General features: G+C 35.3%; 1 protein-coding gene across 1 annotated transcript in view; it reads right to left on the bottom strand.

Annotated features, from left to right (window-relative positions):
* The window catches only part of LOC111155452 (peroxidasin like), a 446194-nt gene that overhangs the window by 36039 nt on the left and 389331 nt on the right, over positions 1–20824 (bottom strand). Inside the window, exon 18 of the mRNA XM_022515616.1 lies at positions 1883–2017. Coding sequence (XP_022371324.1) covers positions 1883–2017 — 135 coding nt within the window. The remainder of the gene's footprint in view (positions 1–1882; positions 2018–20824) is intronic.

Raw genomic sequence — 20824 nt, 5'->3', positions numbered from 1 at the left:
TACCTGAACAATTTAATATTGACATGTTTGCTTAAAAGGGAAATGTTGCTTTGTAATTATTAATACACACTAGTTTATTATATCTCTTGGCTAATTAGAATGAACACATTTGGTTTCAAATGAAATGATACAATTTAAAAAACACTATTAAAGTGAACCTTTGTTCATTCCTTCAGGAAATATTTCAGTACCATATGCCAAGCACTTTTCTCATGTAGGCATACAACACATGATAGAAAGGAAAAGACTGTTGCCACTCACGTGGTATATGGGCTGACTTGTGACCCCTCAAAATTCATAGTCTGAAATCCTAGCCCCCCAGTACTTCAGAATGTGACTTTATTTGGAGATAGGTCCATTAAAGAGGTAGTTAAGTAAAAATAAGTCATTAGAGTGTTGTGGGGGAATTAAGGTCATAAAATATGGACATAGACAAGTACAGGGGGAAGACCATTTGGAGAGAAAGAGAGAAGTTGACCACCTACAAGACAAGGAGAGAGGCCTCAGTAGGGACCAACACTCCCAACCCTGATCTAGACTTCAGAACTGCGAAACAATACATTTGTTGTCTATGTCTATGTCACCCAGTCTTTGGACTTTGTTATGGTAGCCCTAGTAAACTAATACAAATAGGGAAGACAGTTGACTCCAAAAAACCAAAGCTTTCCCAAATTTGTTTAGTTTTTAACTACATATATTCTTAAATTATTATCAATTAAACATATTAGCCCAACTATGTGTTGCAATAAATCCAGAGTGCTAAAACTAATTTATAAAAATAAAAATGAAATATTGTACCATGAATGTTTGCCAATGTGCAATAAAAGGAATTAAAGCTGTTCCTACTTTCTTTATAATATAATTCATAAGTAGAAGAGATTGGGAAGAAAATTTTTAAGTAAAGAATAATTTTTAGTATAACTTTAATTAAAAACTAAGTTCTAGGAAGTGTTTTAAGTCCTATATAAGAGATATATATAGGACATATATATATCACCTATGCAATAATACAAAAGGTTGAATTGTCAAACAAGTTCACAAGAATCCTAGCCCTTACTCAAGACCATACTAATGATTCAGAAGATACAGCGAGTACTTGGAACACATTTGGTTCAAGTAAGAGAAGAGAGCTAATAGTGTGTCCTATGCCAACCCAGTGGTGGCTGATTAGTTTTTCAGTTTTCTTAGTTTTTTTACTTGGTTAGCCTTGCAAGAAAGATATTACATGAACTTACATCTCCTGCCAGCTGTCTGTCATAATTTCATAAATTCAAGTTGAGTTACAATAAACACTTTAGACAAACCAAGAGATTTTTAGGAAGAATTCCCAGTTATCATTCCACTAGTAAATGCCCTTAGGACAGATTTTGCCAGGAGGTCTGGTATTGGGTCAACAAATCTTCCATGAAGATGAAGGGACAGAGCTGCAGGCCAGCTGTCAACTTTTGCACTGCCAACATCATTTACAGTTGCCACAATTTATGAGCCCTAGGTACTACTGTTAATCAGACTTTACAAATGAGGCAACAGGTTTCAGGTGTTATGTTTCTTAAATAGTTGCAAGTAGGGGTGCCCAGATTTAAACACATGGTAATGAGTCTAGTGCATCCTTTTAACCACTGACTTCTATGCCTTTTCTAGACAGTCTATTTCTTATTTTTTTTTACAAAGATTCATAAAAATTTATGAAAAGGAATGTTATCTGGTATTATCAGTAGTCAGAAAAATTCTGTGACCAGCTACTATTTGTTATTGCTCATATTCAAAATATTTTAAATCATAGAAAGCATGGAATCACACTTTTAATGTTATTGTACACCTATATTTTGGGGCAAAAAACTGATTTCATTATCTTTGACAAGTATAACAGACAAATCTTCACCTATCTCCATCTCTTAACCGCTGAAATTGGGTAACAAACAGGCACATAAGTGTTGGTCCCACTCTTGTGCCAGGGATCAGGTCTTCAACCATGAGGGCAGGCCAGAAGTCAATGTTGCCTGGTGTGCCATACAACCTGAAACAAAGATGTACAGACATCATATGCTGGACTGTGAAAGTGACAATGAAAGTACTATTTATACAAATGACTACAGAGCATTTTTTAAGTTATACACACTAAAAAGAAAGGCAGAGATTATTATTATTCCCATTTACAAGTAACAACTTTGAGATGATAGAATAATTTAGGAGTCATCTAGTTGACCAGGGAACAGAGCAGTGAGCTAACCAAGAGCATTTAACATATAGCATCCACTGTGTTCTTCTTTATAAATACTCTGTAAGTATATGGAATATAATTGTGTGTGTGTGTGTGTGTGTGTGTGTGTGTGTGTATGTAGATCTATATCCAACTAATTCTTTCAGAAACATGTAACAAATAAACTAACTATTAAAAATATCTGTGTCAGTGTATATGGTATGTAGGTTAAACAGAGTGAAAAATTAATTTGAGGAAATAATATAATGTGTTCGATAATTTTGCTCTTGCTAAAAAACCAATGATATTTGATTTGGAACCTGAAGTGATTTTTTTTTAATTAAAAAAAGTCGTTATGCAAATGACAATTAAGCAAATATCTTTGGACACACCATCCATTTAAAGAAAGAAAATAAGACCAGTACCCATGAAACTCCTTGTGAGAGCAGCTGAGACTGTTTTCTCCCTGTCCCTAAGGATAAGCAAGTGAACAACCTGACCTGTCCCATATGCTACTTTAACAATTTAATTCATGTGTATGATCCCATAGACTCCATTCAGTTCAGCTGCATATGCTTTAACCTTGACACAGTTGGAAACATCATGTTCATACTTCCTTTGTTTCACTCAACAGTTTATTTGGAGAGATTCATTCCTATTGTTGTACACATCTGCTTCCTTTTCTCTGCTCTATAGTAGCCCGTTGGATACTCCCAATTTAGTTGTCTGTTCTACTGGTGTTTTCAGTTTTTTACTATAAACCTTCTCATACATGTTTCTTCATACAGACAAAGGTCTTTCTAGGCTAGCCATCAGCAAATTTTTACAACAAATGATAAGGTTATAAATATTTTCAGCATCGTGGGCTCCATTTTGCAATTACTCAACTCTTCCCTTTTCACGAAAGCAGCCGAAGACAACACATAATAAAAGGGACACAGTTTTGTTACAATAAACTTTTACTTACAAAATCAGGTAGTTAGAGCTGGTCAGTGGGCTATGGTTTGCAGATCCCTGCTCTAGAATATCCTGATGCTAAAGCTTCAAATGCTGAGTGTGGAGCATGACACCTTAGACACTAATAGATAATGCCAAACCGCATTAGATAAATTAGATAAAAACACAAATAGATAATGCCAAATATATGTATAGTTCATACTCTTACAATGATCATAGAGAAGTTCTCTGTGGGGCGCCTGGCTGGCTCAGTGGGTTAAAGCCTTTGCCTTCAGCTCAGGTCATGATCCCAGGATCCTGGGATCGAGCCCCGAGTCTGGCTCTCTGCTCAGCAGGGAGCCTGCTTCCTCCTCTCTCTCTGCCTGCCTCTCTGCCTACTTGTGATCTCCGTCTGTCAAATAAATAAATAAAATCTTTAAAAAAAAAGAGAGAGAAGTTCTCTGTGATGCATCTTCAATTTTAATGGATAGTGTCTTTGTCATATGGAATTTATTCTTCAGTTTTTTTGTTTAGTCAAATCTCATTGCTATTGACCTTCTCCTTCCCCCACATCCTCCTTCCTTCCACTCCCCCTCGTCCCCTCTCCACCTTCCCCCTCCTGCTCCTTCTCCTCCCCCTGCATTTCTCTTCTTAATTTCTGAAGATAGCTTTTTTTTTAATATCTCAAGTACTTGTTTGAGTGTTTGAGTGCTTATTTAATTCAGATTCAAGTGTCGTATTATAGATTCCTTCTGTTTCAATTTTTTTCCCCTGGGAGAATTTTTCTCTGAAATTTTTTTGATTTGCATTTTTGTTTTCTTGCTACATAGCTTTATTTGAAATAAGCTTTCTCTCTCTCTCTCTCTTTTTTATTCCTAGGCATTTTATGAAATGATTTCTAGTTCAGTAGCATAATCTTCTATCACTGCGGCAAAGTACAGCATCTTTGATTGAAGTATTGGTGACGATGGGAGACAGCAGGCGCTGGTGGCTTTTATTTCTCTTTCATTCCTACAGCATTCTTAAATTCACTTCATTCTGCTTGGCTTCCTATGTATAGAAGGGGTGCTATCCCCTCTCTACTTATCTTCTGTCACCAAGACATGGCTACCTCTGGTTACTTTCAGCCCTGTGACTAGGGTCATAGACTCCCAGGTTCCAGAGCTACATTTGGTGATTTAACACTTCTTGTTGAACCATGTCCTTCTAGAGAGATTTCTTTTTTCTCATAGTTCATCTATATGCCCTGATCCCCTTTTGCCCATAAAGACTTTTAAATTTCTCCATCCTTCTCTCCATGCCCACAGACTTGCTGTGGAAGTGGAGCTTCAATGGCAGCTCTGTTGGAACTTGGTGATTATTTTCAAACTTAAAGTAATTTGAAATTCATGCCATTCTTGTCTCCACTAATTCTGAATATATGAGTCATGTGTTATTTTGTGTGTCTTCTTCATCGGTCTTATAGTTCTGTAGGAGGCCATGTTAAGAGATTTAAAATCAGATGACCACTCATTATTTCTCTAAGACTAACTTGAAAATATGCCTGCTTGGTAAAATTTGTGCTAATTTGATGGGTGTGAAATAGTGTTTCACTATGATTTTTCATTATCCTGATTACTTAGTTGAGCATCTGCTATATATTGATTGGGTATCCTTTTTTTAAATATAGGTAAAATACCTATTATACCATGTCTTTTTACAACTTTTCTTTAGGGTTATGTTTTCCTGTCTTACTTTAGGAGTTCTGTACATATTCTGGATGCTAATGCACTGTTATTTATGTTCAAATGTATTCCTCAAATTTGGGGTTTTTTTTTTTAAGTCAAAAAAAAGAAGACTCCCCACTGAGTGCAGAGTACAACATAGGACTTAATCCCAGAACCCTGAGATCATGACCTCAGCCAAAATCAAGTCAGATGCTTAACTGACTGAGCCACTGTCAGACCCAATGGGACTTTTTATATTAATTATTGATAGAATTTATGTAATGAAGATTAAAAGATTAAAAGGAAAAAGAAATGATAATTTCAATGTTTGTGGAAAAAAACATTCCAGGTAAAATGCAGCAACCCTTTATATTAATTATTGTCATTATGTTAGATTTTGATGAAAATATTGTCTTCATCTTAAAGTCAATTTTATCAGTTTTTATAGTTTTTTTTAATTTAATGTAAAAAAAAAACCCTTTTCTTCCCCAATGTTGTAAGAATCCTTTATATTTTAAAAGTTTTAAACTTCTGCCTCTCAGATTTAAGTCTCTTATCTATTTGGAATTGATTTTCATATATGATGTGAGATAGGAATCCATACTCATTTTTATCCATGAAGAGCCAATTTTTACTGCACCACTTCTCATTTCTCCCTAATTTGTCTTGCACTACTTTCAAATATCATGATTCCACACAGGAGCACATTTTTTGTGCATGGCTTTCTATTCTATTCTATCAGCCTATTTGTCTATTCTTGACAATAACCCAATTCTTGGGTTATTTTTTTTTTAAGATTTTATTTATTTATTTGACAGGCAGAGATCACAAGTAGGCAGAGAGGCAGGCAGAGAGAGGAGGAAGCAGGCTCCCTGCTGAGCAGAGAGCCAGACTCGGGGCTCGATCCCAGGATCCTGGGATCATGACCTGAGCCGAAGGCAGAGGCTTAACACACTGAGCCACCCAGGCACCCCCCTGCTGACACTTTAAATTCGGACTTCTGACCTCTAGAACTGTGAGACAATAAATTGCAGTTGTCTTCAGCCACCTAGTTTGTGGTACTTTGTTACGGCAGCACTAGGAATCTAACATAATTATCAGCTCCCCTAATTCCATACAAAAGTCACTCCTAATTTCTAAAACAGTTTTCCTGCCAAAATGTTCATTGTCCTGTTCTCAATGTTTTAAATGTAATGTGATTCTGCTAGTCCTTGAATTTACCATTAAATTAATTTCTTAGACTCAGTAATAGAGATATTGCATACTGAATGGTTAAAATGACATTATACAGCATATGATAAATAATAGTAAATGCAAATCAGAAAGTGAAGGTGAAATTAATGTCTGTGAATTGTCAAGAGGTCACACAAGAAACATTCATTTGAGGTTTTAAAAATTAGAATGTCCGGGGCACCTGGGTGGCTCAGTGGGTTAAGCCTCTGCCTTCAGCTCAGGTCATGATCTCAGGGTCCTGGGATCAAGCCCCGCATTGGGCTCTCTGCTTCCCCCTCTCTCTCTACCTGCTGCTCTGACTACTTGTGATCTCTCTCTCTCTCTGTCAAATAAATAAATATTTAAAAAAATTAGAACATTGAACTTTCCCAGATAGGGTAATCTTGGTTTTGTTAACTTAAATCCTTTGATACTGATTTGCTTTTTTTCATCTCTTGACCAATTCAGTGAAACAGTAACCATTTTTATCCTTATTATAACTTATTGCTTTTGTTGTGGTTCACCACATAGCTCCAAGAAATATTAAGAGCTTTTTAAAGGTAGTTAGTATGGGTACCATATTGAGTAACTTATTAATCATATATGGCTTATGTTTTAAACAATAACAATAATGAGTTCCAGAATAATTAGAGGGAAGTCTGGTAAAAGATTATTTCTCAAACATTTTTTACTGATTCATCTACAGTACTCAGGAGAATGTTAGCTCTATTTTTTTTTTAATTTTTAAAATTATAGACATTATACCTCTTCTTTGGTTATAATTAGTCCCTAGTAGGAATATAAAGCAGCTTTTACGTTTAATTCCTTCAGTATGTCAATTATCTTCTTAGATTTCCTCCCCAAAGCTAATACTCAGCATTTATTCCATACTTGAAAATAGTAATCCAACATAAAGGTGGCATGGTTATTGATGAGGAAAACAAAGGGGAAAAAATGTAGCTTAAATTAAATTTCATAAAAGCTTGCAGCCCACTAATAAATATCTGAAACATGCAGAATATAACATTCCTCAAGAACTCCTGGCTGCTTTAGTGCTTCAGTGCTTATGTTTTATTAAAAACTGAAAGTAAAAGAAGTGAGTTAGAAAAAAAAAAAAAGACTAAAAGTAACCTTATCTTAAGAGCAGCTAACCCCCCAAGATCCTAAAAGCCTTGCCTCCAAATTCCTTAAAGACTTATGTTATCCCTGACTCCCACTGACTAAAAAGTATACAATCAGTCACTCCTCACCATCTCAGTACAGCTTTTCTACCCACAGGACTTACCATGTACAATAATAAAAACACCTTTTGCACTTAAAAAAAAAATGCAAGAATTCCTTCTTGAGCATTGGGCTTGATGATCCTGAATCAGTTATGACTGTAAAGACTTATAAAATCCCAGGGCACCTGGGTGGCTCAGTTGGATAAGCGTCCACCTTCAGCTCAGGTCATGATCCCAGGGTCCTGGGTTTGAGCCCAGCACTGGACTCCCTGCTCAGATGGAGTCTGTTTCTCCCTATCCCTCTTCCTCTGCCCCTCCACTTACTCCTGTGCTATCTATCTCTCTTTCTCAAATAAATAAATAAAATCTTTTAAAAAAATTAGAGTTCTATAATCTGAGATGGTATCTGATCAGCACTGCTCCTTAGACTGACAACAGTGTATACCAACCTCCTTTCTGTTGAGTGCGGGAACAAACTAGAAGGCTCCAGGTACTTCTGACCATAACCTCAACCTAAGTACTGCATTAGTGTGTACTTCTCAGAACAAATGTGAAAACCATCTTCATAAATATTCTCCTAGTTTTGATAATGGAACATTTAACCCTGTGTAATTAAATTTAGCTTCTAACCTTTTTTTATTACTGCAAAACAAACCATATATGGACCAATAAGAGTAAACAAAGTCTACTTATGTTCAAAGTGATGTTTTTATTATTATCTTGATGTATAGAGAGTTAGAAGAAAGGATTTGCAAACCTAGGAATGAGCGATTAAATGCAACAAAGATGACAATGTAATCCACATCTAATTTCTTAACAATAGTTTCACTTAAAATCTGCTCTAGAAAGATGAATAATAATAATAACTTTCGACTGTATCACTCTGAGAGACACCAGTGCAGAAGGTTCTGTATGAATTTTTTTTCCAGGGGTCTACAGGCTTCCTGATTCAGAAAGTGAAAAAGAGATAATGTAGCAAGGTATGATTTTAATGAAACAAACCAAAGCCTTTACCACAAACACTGAGAAATGGTACTTTGTGAGAAAGTATCCTTGGGGAAAAGTGTTCTGACACTCTTCTGAATTTTTAGAATAAATGTGATCATTTAGTAGCTTTTAGAGAGAAAATATGAAACATGTCCTTCAAAAAAGCAAAATTCCCTTGTGTACTCTCACACAAAATAAAATTTCTCCTGCCTCAGGATGATTGCTTCACTTTGAAAGAAATAAATGACATAACTATCAAAGAAATTAAAACAACAAGGACATACTACCTCACAAGTGTGATTAGTCAGACCAGAAACATTGTACAATATAACTTTAGGGTTGATGTAAAGTCACTAAAACACCAGAAAGAAAAGTTATTTTCTTAACCTAGAAGAAAAATTCCTCAAGATACTTTTTATTGGAAGCTTATCTCAGGACTCTAAATGTTTCCTGAAAGATTTTAATGACATCATATTTTTTTTTCTTTTAAAATTCTTCTGCAATTAAAATTTCATGCATTTTGGAGAACCATAAAGCTCTATCTTTAAGAAACATTACCTCGGTAACTGAAATGGCACAGAAAACTAAGCAACTGGGGAAAATAAATTGTCACTTTTTTTCCCCTTTTTGAACAAATATATAATACAATCCACTTTTTGGTTTTATAAGAAGAGGAACTTTTCTTTCTACTACAACTTTACTGGAGGAAAATAATCTAAGCTACTTCACATAACATTTTTTGGAGAACTAAAAATGTTTTAATAATCATCAAATTTTCAGAAGCGTAGTATAGAATATAGAACTCTATAATTGTATACGTTAATGAAAATAATTCTTGAATTTTACCTTGTGATCAGATGGAGGAAAAAGGAAAGTAAAAGGACAAAAAAGTAGTAAAAAAGAACTATAAGGAAAAGAAGGAAAAAAAAACATAAAATCAAGGCAGAGAATCAAGAGCAAGGGATACATCCAGACATTATGGAGAATGGAATAGACTTCCTCACAGGAAAAGGCACTGGTTCTTACTCATCAGAGATTCATGTGCACGGAGAACTAACATATTATTTTTTTTATATTGTTTTATTTGTTTGGCAGAGATCACAAGTAGGCAGAGAGGCAGGCGGGGGAGGGGGAGAGCAAGCTCCCCGCTGAGTGGAGATCCTGATGTGGGGCTCTATCCCAGCACCCTGAGATCATGACCTGAGCCAAAGACAGAGGTTTAACCCACTGAGCCACCCAGGTGCCCCGGAGCACTAACATATTTGAAAAACATTCAGAGAGGGGTGCCTGGGTGGCTCAGTTGGCTAACCATCTGCCTTCAGCTCAGGTCATGATCCCAGGGTCCTGGGATAGAGCCCTGCATTGGGGTCCCTGCTCAGTAGAGCCTGCTTCTCCTTCTCCCTCTGCCTGCTGCTCTGCCTACTTGTGCTCTATCTCTCTGTCAAGTAAATTAAAAACAAAAAACAGAAAACTCTAAAAAAACATTCAGAGAGAAAATCTTTCATGAAAATAATATTTGGATATTTACACCATGGCAATTAGTAACAATTAAGTCCCCCCTGCTTTTATACCCGTGGTACACATACCACTGCTTTTTAGTATATTTTTCATAGTCACGATAAGTACTGGAAAAAAACATTTTTACTACATTCTATTCATATATAACAACCATTTGAAATTTCTGGCTCTAAGAATTGTTCTCTTTTTGCTTAAAAGATTCCTTAACAAGTATTGGATGTTAAAGACATAAAATCTCCCATAAGAGACTTTTCATCATATCAGAACCAACAAGAATGGAAAATAACTGAAAGAGGAAAGGAAATACATTTGTCACTGTGAGACAATATCTTGAATGTCATGTCTATAAACCACATAAAATGATCTAATATACATCCTGTGGTAACATTCCACACTTAAGGAAATAATAATAATAAGCCATGATTTTAATTTCTGATTATGACATACACTGTTAACTCTTTCATTTCATCATTCACAGATTCTTAACGACTTCTAGAGTTCTGTAGACACTAGTATGGGATTAAGAATTGAACTAATTGACAGACTCTGCTCTAAAATAGCATGGGCCAGTCAGGAGACATAACATATTTAAAACATAAACTACGGTATATAAAATACTATATAAAAGTATATTGACAAAAATGGAGATTTCTTCTAAGTCTCTGAAGTCGTGCTACATATATCATTGTAATTGTAGTAAGAGAGATAATAATATGAGATAGACATGAGTAAGAGAGATAATAAATGAGATAGAGATGATAGAAGATAGATAGATGATGATAGCTAGCTAGATAGATGATAGGTGACAGATAGTAGATAGGAGAGTTTTTTTCTCTATGCCAGCTTAAGTGATCAGCCTTTTATTTTTATTGTCCTAGTTGACCTTAACTGTCAACATTTCACTTATAAATTTCATTGATGTCTCCAAAACTGTGAAAAAATTTTGGTTTGTTACTCTATCTGAACCTCTTCCATCTTGCTCCATGACTATTTCAGAATTTCTCCACCCAAATGCAATTTCCCACATGCTCTACTTTTGCAAGTTCACAGATAAACTGTGTTCCTTCTTTACAGAGTAAATAAAACCCACAGCCATGACTTCCTCAACCACCCACCACAAATGATGACATTGCTGACATCTCATCACCTCACCACCTACCATTCTCCCTTCAAGACAACACTATAAAATAATGAAAATTCTCAAATTATGAGAAGAAGCAGTCCCATTTTGTATCTCCTATCACGCACTTATCCCAATATGGCGTATTGTATTGAAATTCTAAAGCCACATTAACTACTGGTAATATAGTCTTCCTAGGTTTCCAGACAGGAACAGCTATAGGTGAGGGGCCATGAGGAGGTCGCATCTGGTAAGACATGACCAGTTAAACAGGAGCAACTGCTGGTTGCCATGAGAATCACATTCAGAATTCTGAGATCATATCCAGGTTCAGCAAGAAAGAGCGCTGAAAGAGTTTAGCGGTGTTTGTCACAGACATCATAGAAGGGTACACTAATAGAAGGGTACACTCAACTGCTAGTTATTTGCCCATTCTAAGTTACTGTTTCATTGTTCACTACAATATCGGCTGTGTGCATCTTATTAAACAAATAGCAGGAACACAGTAGACATTTTATAAATGCTTATTATTTAGCATAATTAATAATTGAATGAATTAACAATTGGTGAATCTAAGGATAAAAAAGATGTTTCTATTTCCAGAATACTAAGAATCATGCTGCAGTTGTTGTGGCTGTTATTATTGCTTTCATCTGGAATGCATGTTCAATTTTACCAAATGTCACTTTGTCATTCTTTGAGATGATTGCATGGGTTTTATAATTGGACATTCTATTGTGATCATTATATTGATAGCAATTCAGTCTTATATTCCTGAAATTATCCCTCTTTAATCACACTGGGTTATTCTATTACTATTCATTATTTGTCTGAGAAGCACTTTAAATATTTTCCATTCCTTACCAAAAAAATATATTAGTATATGATTTTATTGATGCTGTCTCAAGGTTTATTACCAGAGGTATGCTACTTTCATCTAGTAAATTGAGTAGAGTTTCATCTCTTTATGTATTCCATAATACAATGTGTTCTTTACTGTTTGAAAGAATTTACTACTTAGAATCCAGAGACTACTTGAAAGCTATTCTTCGACTATTTCAAATTTCTAAAGGCTCTAATTTAACATTGTGTCTTTCATTATCCTAAGATCAATTACAAAATGATTTATTAAGATTTTCAAAATTATTTTCATAAAAAGAAAAAGTAATTTTTTTAAAGATTTTTATTTATTTGACAGAGAGAGAGAGGTCACAAGTAGGCAGAGAGGCAGGCAGAGAGAGAGAGAGGGGAGGAAGCAGGCTCCCTGCAGAGCAGAGAGCCCAACGCGGGGCTCGATCCCAGGACCCTGGGATCATGACCTGAGCTGAAGGCAGAGGATTTAACCCACTGAACCACCCAGACACCCCAAGAAAAAGTAATTTTTAAGAAATTCTGCTTAATTTATCTTTTCATTATTTCCAGCTTTTGGATATATTAATTAATTACTCTCCTTTTTTACCTTTCCATTTTATTAATTTTTGCTTTATTCTTTCCAACTTGAGTCAGACACTTAACACAAGTCAGGAATAAATGTCTGTCAAGCTCAGCCTGTGAGATTTGTGGTGGTTGATTTCCATAACCTAGCCTATACTAAACATACAGTCTTCAAAGATACAGGTTTGTTTTGTTTCCTAAGTTAGGTAGTCAGTAGATGGGTCCATTGTTTATTAAATCTGAGGATTCAAGCCTTTCTTCAAATCTGTAACCCTTTACCATTAACTCTTCCACCGTGTCTTGCCTGCATTCCTTTTTCTATCTTTTGGAATGCCTATAAATATTTGACATTTTCAGTCTTTCTCCATGTATCTTAATTTTTCTTAAGATTATTCTTTTTATGTACTAGTCCTATATGCTGAGTGATTCTTCAAGTTTCCAGTTCACTAATTCTTTATTCTAATTAGTTGTATAACATATCTATTGAGATAGTAACTACAATTCTATATAACATGACTTAAAATTCTATTTATTTTTCAAATATCTGTATTCCTTACATTTTACTTTCCTTTTAACATAGCATCTATTCATTCTTTTACTTATTTAATTATGCTAAATGTACCCTTACAGGATCTTTCATATTGATCTCATGACCCTTGATTTTGGATCCCAGTTCCTTCTTTGCTTTGTTTTATTGCTTTTCATTTATTCTCATTGCTGATTATCTTATGGCTATTTATTTACCAAATCAGTTTTTAATTTGGGTGCATAAGTGATAAAAAGAACTTCTTAGGAATCTGTTTTCTTTCCTGTGATAGTCCATATGGGGGCTTGTGGAAATTTTGCATCGTGATTTCACACAAGTTTTGTCAAGATCTTAGTGGTTTGAGGTTTTCAAGAGCAGTTTTCATGCTCATGTGTTGGCTAGTCTTTCCAGCATCATGGTGTCTGAGTAAATTCAAATTTCTCTACTGTGTAATAGAGGCTTAGATAGGAAGAATATCACAAAGCTTCCTGTTTTATTCCAGAATCAGTCCCTGATGTTTAGTCAAGAAACTATCTTGTCGCTTCCTCTTTCCTACTGGGAAGTGTTTTTCTGATTCTCTTCTTCTTTTGAATAGATGAACAGCCTTTATGCAAGAAGCTCTGTTTCAGCCCTCTACCTACTGTAGTCTAAAGGCCATCTCCTTGCCCTGGATGGTATTAAAACCTCCACCTCTGTTTCCCAGAACCACTATTCATCTATCATATCACTCCTGGGCAAAGACAACATTCACCACTGATTTCCCCTTAGCTTTAACTTTCTTTGTCTTTCATGGCATGTAAAAATTGTTTATTCTGAGCTATTTTATGTTTAAAACCCTTCTTTATATTTTTACTTTTTATTTAATACTTCTAAGAAAGAGTTCAACAAGAAAAGAAGCTTACTTTACTGAATTGGTTTATTTACCAAGAAATTCTCTTGGAGTGAAACTGTCACTAAAAAGAGGCTATTAGTCAAATCTCTTATAGAAATTGTCAAGCTCTCTTTAAGGTTGCTTTTCTGTCATTTTCCAATAATGGAATAGGAAAAAAAAAACAAAGAAAATTTTTAATATTATATATAGTACAATATGTTTACATATTTTAATTGCAGCTTCAAATGTTACCTCAGGTAGTTAAAAATAGAAAATGAGCTGGCTAATCCATTGACTATAGCAGTCATACTTAAAAAAATTCTACCCCAGCTAAAAAAGGTTATAAAGTACCATTCAGAGCTAATGCAATAATGGGGATATGGACCAAACTATCCAAAATTTGCAAAGAGCATCTGTTGTTATGCAGAATAAAAGCAATTATTGACTTAATCCAATATTTTAAAACATTCTAAACTGATTCCAACTAGTTTATGTCTGCCTCAAACTCAAGTATTTTCAAAGAATATTTTAGGATGTTCTATGATTTTCCTATGTCTTAGCCAAAGAATAACATTCTTAAGGTACTGAAACCTACACAGGTCATGTAATTAGCCCATGTTCTCAAAGTTGATTACTGTGAACCTAGAAAAGGATCCAGGTTGTATCACGAGTTCCACACTTTTTCTAATACTCTTGCTTTTGATTATGGATCAGGTAAGTATGAATATTAACTTGCACATGTCTTTCTTATAACTTAGTAAGCACTTAAAAATATTTTCTGTGTATTCTAGTAACTTTGCATGATGAAAGTTATTATTGCTTTTCTTATCCACTAAAGCAGAAAACCACATCAACTGAAAACCCAGTTCAAGCCAACAAGTAAAGATTTAGATTCAAGGTCTCCTGAAAATTTTATTTGCTTAGTGATGCAAACAGCTGATCTAATTAAATGCACAAAGCATAGATTTTCAACAGTGACAACAGAGTGTTTTGTATTATGAAGTGGGAAGTAATTGTTTGATAGTCACATAAATTAATATCAAAGTTCCTCAATAATTTTAACACAGAGTAGAGATTCCATAACAGATTATTCTGACTCCATTTTGATATATATTTTGTGAGAAAAAAAACTTTGATTTGCACATATCCTATAATGACTTTTGGATAATACAAAGTCAACCTCCTTTGCTTCCACTCCGAAGTGTACCTTTCACGTGAATGGCATGCTACCATGAACAGGAAAGGGAAAACATGGAGACACATTCTTCCCAGCTTCACTTACAGAATATTTTTCTTTAATTTCCCTGAATCAAGACTACTGACAACTGGAAGCTAAAGCAGATTGACTTAAACACAGCATTCTAAAGTGTCCTTACAGCTAGCATTCACTGGGGGCTCCTTTGTTGCCTGATATTCTGCTGAGTTTGATATGCTTCAAATAATTTAATCTTCTCAAGAAACTTATGAGATACCATTATTATTGTCCTTCTAGAGATGAGAAATATGAGACTAGGAAAAGTTACAAAAAGCTACACAGTGGGAAAGAATCAGAGAGAGCATCTAGAACCCCTGTGATCTGATATCAGGGCCTTTATTTCTATGAGCTATATTATGGTTCTCATAATCTCCTATTCTAAAGCTAATGCAAAACACCACCACAAACAATTTTAAGAAGTAAAGCAAAGAAAATATTGACAATAGTAAGTTTTGCATAGTAACCATACACCTTTTACCTCCCCTTCCACGACAAAGATGAGCATGCCCTAATCTCTATAAACTGGAAATATTTTAACTATCATAGCACAAGAGGTGTTGTAAATATGAGTAAATTGAGGATGTTGAGATGGGAGATGACTGTGGATTACCTGTGTGATCACACAGGTCCTTCAAGGTGACAATAAACTTAAGAGTAGGTCAGAGAGAGTTGACTACAGAAGAGTACCAGAAGGATATGATGTTAGAAACTCAACCATCATTGTTGGCCCCGATGATGGGAGAAGGGGCACAGACCAAGCAATGCAGGCAGGTTGTCTCTAGAAGCTGGAAAAGCAAGGAGATGGATCTCTCCCCTGGAGCCTGGAGAAAGGGACATCACGATTTTAGCCCAATGAGACATATTTCACTTCTCACCTCTAAAACTGTAAGATAACTAATTTATGTCATTTTAAGACACCATATTTGTGGTATTTGTTGCATCAGTCTCAGGAAATGAACACATAGCTGTATATTGCACTAGTTTGGCAATGGATAAAGCCTAGACTTTTTAATCAGATAAATTAAGATTAAAGTTTGTATTCTCTACTTGCCAAATGTGTGTCTTTGGGAAAGTTAACACAAGTTCACAAGATAATGGCGTAGAAAGTATATAAGTCTTCATGGCATATATAGAAAAGATTCACTTGAAATACTCTATTCATTTTAGAACATGAAGAACTATTCAAAAATAGAACCTCATATATTAAATTGTTGCCTTATAAAATCCATAAAATTTAAAAGATCAACAAGAAAGACATAACTTCCATTTAGGGATATTTTGATATGTGACTGTCTCATTTTGATATGAGAAAATTACAAGTGTAAAATGAGTGGTATCATCCCTGAGTCTTGAGAGAAATTAGGGAAATTCATCAAAGGATAACATTCTTCTATTGTGTTTTTATTCACAGGCATAAGCAACCTTGTTCTTACATAGTGGATAACAAATATTTTTGGTTTTTCAGGCCACAGAATCTTTACTGCAACTACTCAACCCTGCTATTATAGTGGGAAACTGACCACAGATAATATGCAAATAAATGGTTATGGCTGTGTAACAATAAAACTATAAGAATAAGTGGCCAGCCTGTAGGCTATAGTTTGCCAAAACCTGTGTGAGTCTGGCTTGAGGAGTATTCACATTTACTCTGAAATTTTATCACTCATAGTTCTGTCTTTCATTTTTGAGTGTCTGGATGTATATGGCCCTAGTCCTATGGTCACAAATGCCTGGAAGTCCTATGCCTGCCCAAGAGCTCCCCAAGGAATTGGGCCTCTTTCTCATGACCAATTACCTATTGTCATTGGAAAACCCCAAGGTGCATATTGGGACAGAAACAAAAAGACACAATGATCATTGTATGTCTGTCTCACATGTTGCAAAGATGTACATACAAAGAAATATGTGCTTGGGCAAGGAAAATATATGTGGTAGGTAGGTCTAGTTACTGAGTCAGAGGCAGATTTATCATGAAGCAAATGAAAATAACTCTTCAGAACTGGAACTACCAGGGTCCCCCTACTTCCCCAGGCCTGAGAAAGAGCTTGCAATGTGTCCACATGGTCACATGTGCTTCTGAAACGTGTGTGTGTATACACTTTAAGGCTTGCAATTCTGGATCGTCCCCTAACTTTGTAAACACTGTTCCAGATACTGAGCAAATCACAAAACAGCCCTCATGATTCCTGAAATGTAGTTTAACAGATTCTTAAAATCACACTTGAGAGATTGTTAAATGTGGAAATGTCATTTAATTCACCTGCACTGCCTCCTCTTTCCCAGCCCTGGTTTATAAATCACAGTAACCTAACAAATGTCTGTGGAATTGATATGATACTAAGAGGACCAATAATCTTCATACAAACAGAAAAGTTAAATCACTGAAAAAGGAAGTTTTCAAAAATAAGAATTTACTAAATTAAAGAAATTTTTAAAAAGAAATTAAGAAAATTATGGGACAAAAGAAACAACCAAAATTTTTTCAAAGTGTACTTTTTTAAAAAAGATTTTATTTATTTATTTGACAGAGAAAGAAATCACAAGTAGGCAGAGAGGAGGCGCGGGAGTGGGGGGTTTGGGGGGATGCAGGCTCCCTGCAAAGCAGAAAGCCCGATGCAGGGCTCGGTCCCAGAACCCTGAGATCATGACCCAAGCTGAAGGCAGAGGCCTAACCCACTGAGCCACCCAGGTGCCCAGAAGTGTACGTTTAATTTAAAAATAAAAGGTGAAATTATGGAAGGGATGACATGGAATGATTAACAGACATGATACGATTTGGTTTCCAAATCATTGGGTGATAACACTATCATAGAGTAACTGAAGAAATATGAATGGTAGGAAACATCACAGTAGGACAAGATATATTGGAAAACGAGCAACACATGGCTGTTATTACTTTCTTTTTTCCTTTTTTTTTTTTTCAGAAGAGAAAAAAATAGCTTTGGAAAACTTTAAAAAAAAAATCTATTACTGCCTAATGAGACCCATACTTACTTCAATTGACTTTCAGGGCAGTTAGCCTGCCTGCTTCTAAATCACCAGCATAATGTCATTGGATAATGGGACTGTCACAATATAATTCCATAGCTACCCCATTGCTCCTTTCTTCATTTTCTAAGGGAAGATTATATAAGATTATAACAAATTATGGCTACATATGCCTTTCTTACTCCAGGTACTGACACTAATGGATCTTAGTTCCACTTGGCTGAGAAATAAATCTGTTCTATAGATTGGCAATAAACAGGCTCACAGTCAGGAAAATCGGCTTCAGCAGACCACCCACAGTCCTGAGAAAAAAAGGGAAAGACTTGATGGGGAATATAAATATAGCCTTCATTATATTTGATTTGTGATCGAAATGGCTAAGCTGCAGTTCTTTTCCCTTTGCACATGTCATGTCAAGGCAGATACTGTGTGTTGAGATGTCCCACTGACAGCATCATTGTGTGTGTGTGTTCTGGGACAGTGTGACACATGGACCTGGGATGACCCACTGTTCCCAAAGACCTTCCTCAGCAGAATGTATGCTGCCTGTATTTCCACATAACTCAGTGATAACTGAATACTATGAGATCTACATATATGTGAACATGAATTGGGAAGAAAATAATAAAAAAGCAAATAAACAATGTATATGTTAGTCAAAATATTAATTCCAATAATCCCTGCTTTTTCCTCAAGAGCTTGTAATAAAGCAATTTTCTATCTTTAGTTCACAGTAGGAAAGACAGGGAACTGATCATATTTTTAGCTTCTGAAAACTAACTTTTCCACTTGAAAGCTGAGAAAGAACCTGCTGGTTACATTTTATTTTTTAATATTTTAATGAATGTTTTTGCCATAGCCATTTTAAGGTGGTCTTCACAGAAAAGTCATGTATGAACCCATACAAATCAGGCCTGATACTTAACCAAAATATTTTATTTAGGATTTGGGCTCATAAATAAAAAGCTAATAAAATGTTTTAGTCTACTATTGTCCTTTAAGTGCTTATCTACTGAGGACTATTCATGGTCAGAAGTCCTTACAAAATAAGAAAAAATAAGCATACCTGTTTAAAATTCAGATTTTAGTTCCTTAACTAGAAGGGAGTTTCAAGTAAGTCCCAATGGTCATGTTCATGTTAAAATCACAAATGAATTACACTTCTTTTTTCAGAGTTGGTTTTTTTTTTTGTAGTTGTAGTTTAAGATACATTTAAATTTATTTGTGTAATATATTAAAATGTATTTCAATTTAAATTTACTTATTAAGAGTTACATGGTCTAAACCCCTAAAACCCAAAGCAACTACCTCAAAACCAAAACAAAATAAAGCAAAAAAAAAAAAAAAAAAAAAGCTCGTGTAATCTATTCATTAACCCTTTGTCTATTTAATAAATATTTACTAAGAACTAGACATTGTTAGACATGAAGTCTAGAAAGTTTAAAGAGATATGTTATTTTTCTTTTTCTTTTTTTTTTTTTTAAGATTTATTTATTTATTTTAAAGAAGGAGAGAGAGAGAGCAGGGTAGACACAGAGGGAGAGGGAGACAGAATCTCAAGCTGACTGCGCTGAGCAGTGCTCAACCCCACAACCCTGAGATCATGACCTCAACCAAAACAAAGAGTTGGACACTTAACTGACTGAGCCACCCTAGCACCCTGGAAATATGGTAATTTTCTTGAGAATGTTCACAGTTTAATGAAAAAGCTGAGTATGTAAACAGTTACAATAAGAAGTGTTTTACTATAAATAAGAACTAAGTGCTAACAGACCACTGAGGAAAAGTTTAGAGAAAGAGAGAAAACTTGACTCTACAGAGGTAGCAAAACTCAAAAACCTTGAATTGAGTCTGGAAGACTGAGGTGGTCTTACCCAAGTAGATAAAGGATACTTCTGTTTTCCAGGAAGAAGGAATAGCTTATGCAAAGGTATAAATGCCAGAAAGATCATGGCATTCTCAGGGAAAGGGAGAAAGTGAATAACATTATAGTTAAAGTGTAGTGTCAGGTTTGGTTTGGAAAATAAGAAACATGGCTGAAAATTTAGATTAGTACCAGAATCTGAACAGATTAGTCCTCAAATACAATATTTTTCTTAACCTAATTGGAAAGAGAAAATCCCATGATGTTTTAAGCAGAGAAGTGATATGCTCTAATTTGTGCTCTGCAATAATTCTGATGCTATAAGAAAACAGTGCAGGAAAACACATAAAAGGGCTATAGAAAACCAGGTGGAAGTAGAGAGAAACCTAAAATATAGACTTAATTAAGGAAGGTCAAAACTTTTGTTTAAACAATTGCACTAAGGCTAAATTGTAGGGGAGAAAAACTACATAATTTAGAATGAATGTTAAATTCTATTTCTGGCAATGGTGTTATAACTGGAAAGATACTAGTCTTTCCAACACAAATAACCATAAAAGAGATCAAAACATTAGAGTGCCTGGTTTTCAGACATTGGACAATAGGCAGCACAAAACTAAGAAACCTGAGGAAAGGGAAACTTGTGACAAGGGCCCAGCTTTCTGCCTGGGGGAAATTTCCTCAAGGCCATGCAGATTGCTAGAATTTAACCAAACCTATGTTAGAATTCACAGTGAGGCTGAGCTGAATGGTCCCCATGAGAATTAAGAGCAGCTGAAGTGGCTGAAACAGAGAAAGGAGTGGGGCAGGCCCTGACATGAGGTGTCCCACAGTTCTGGAGAAGGGCCAGTCAGCATCTGAGCAGAAAGAACTACCTGAATCTTACTGAGAGCAACTACCACAGGGCATTGAATCAGAACAGGAAGAGCCCCTTAAAAACCTAGTAACACCCCAGACAAATAGCCAAGGTACAACATGCCAAGT

This window comes from Enhydra lutris, unplaced genomic scaffold (genome assembly GCF_002288905.1).
Source record: "Enhydra lutris kenyoni isolate GAN:26980312 unplaced genomic scaffold, ASM228890v2 scaffoldscaffold41, whole genome shotgun sequence".
NCBI lineage: Eukaryota > Metazoa > Chordata > Mammalia > Carnivora > Mustelidae > Enhydra > Enhydra lutris.
The sequence above is the reverse complement of the archived record's forward strand: the minus strand, read 5'-3'. Positions and strand labels throughout refer to the sequence as shown.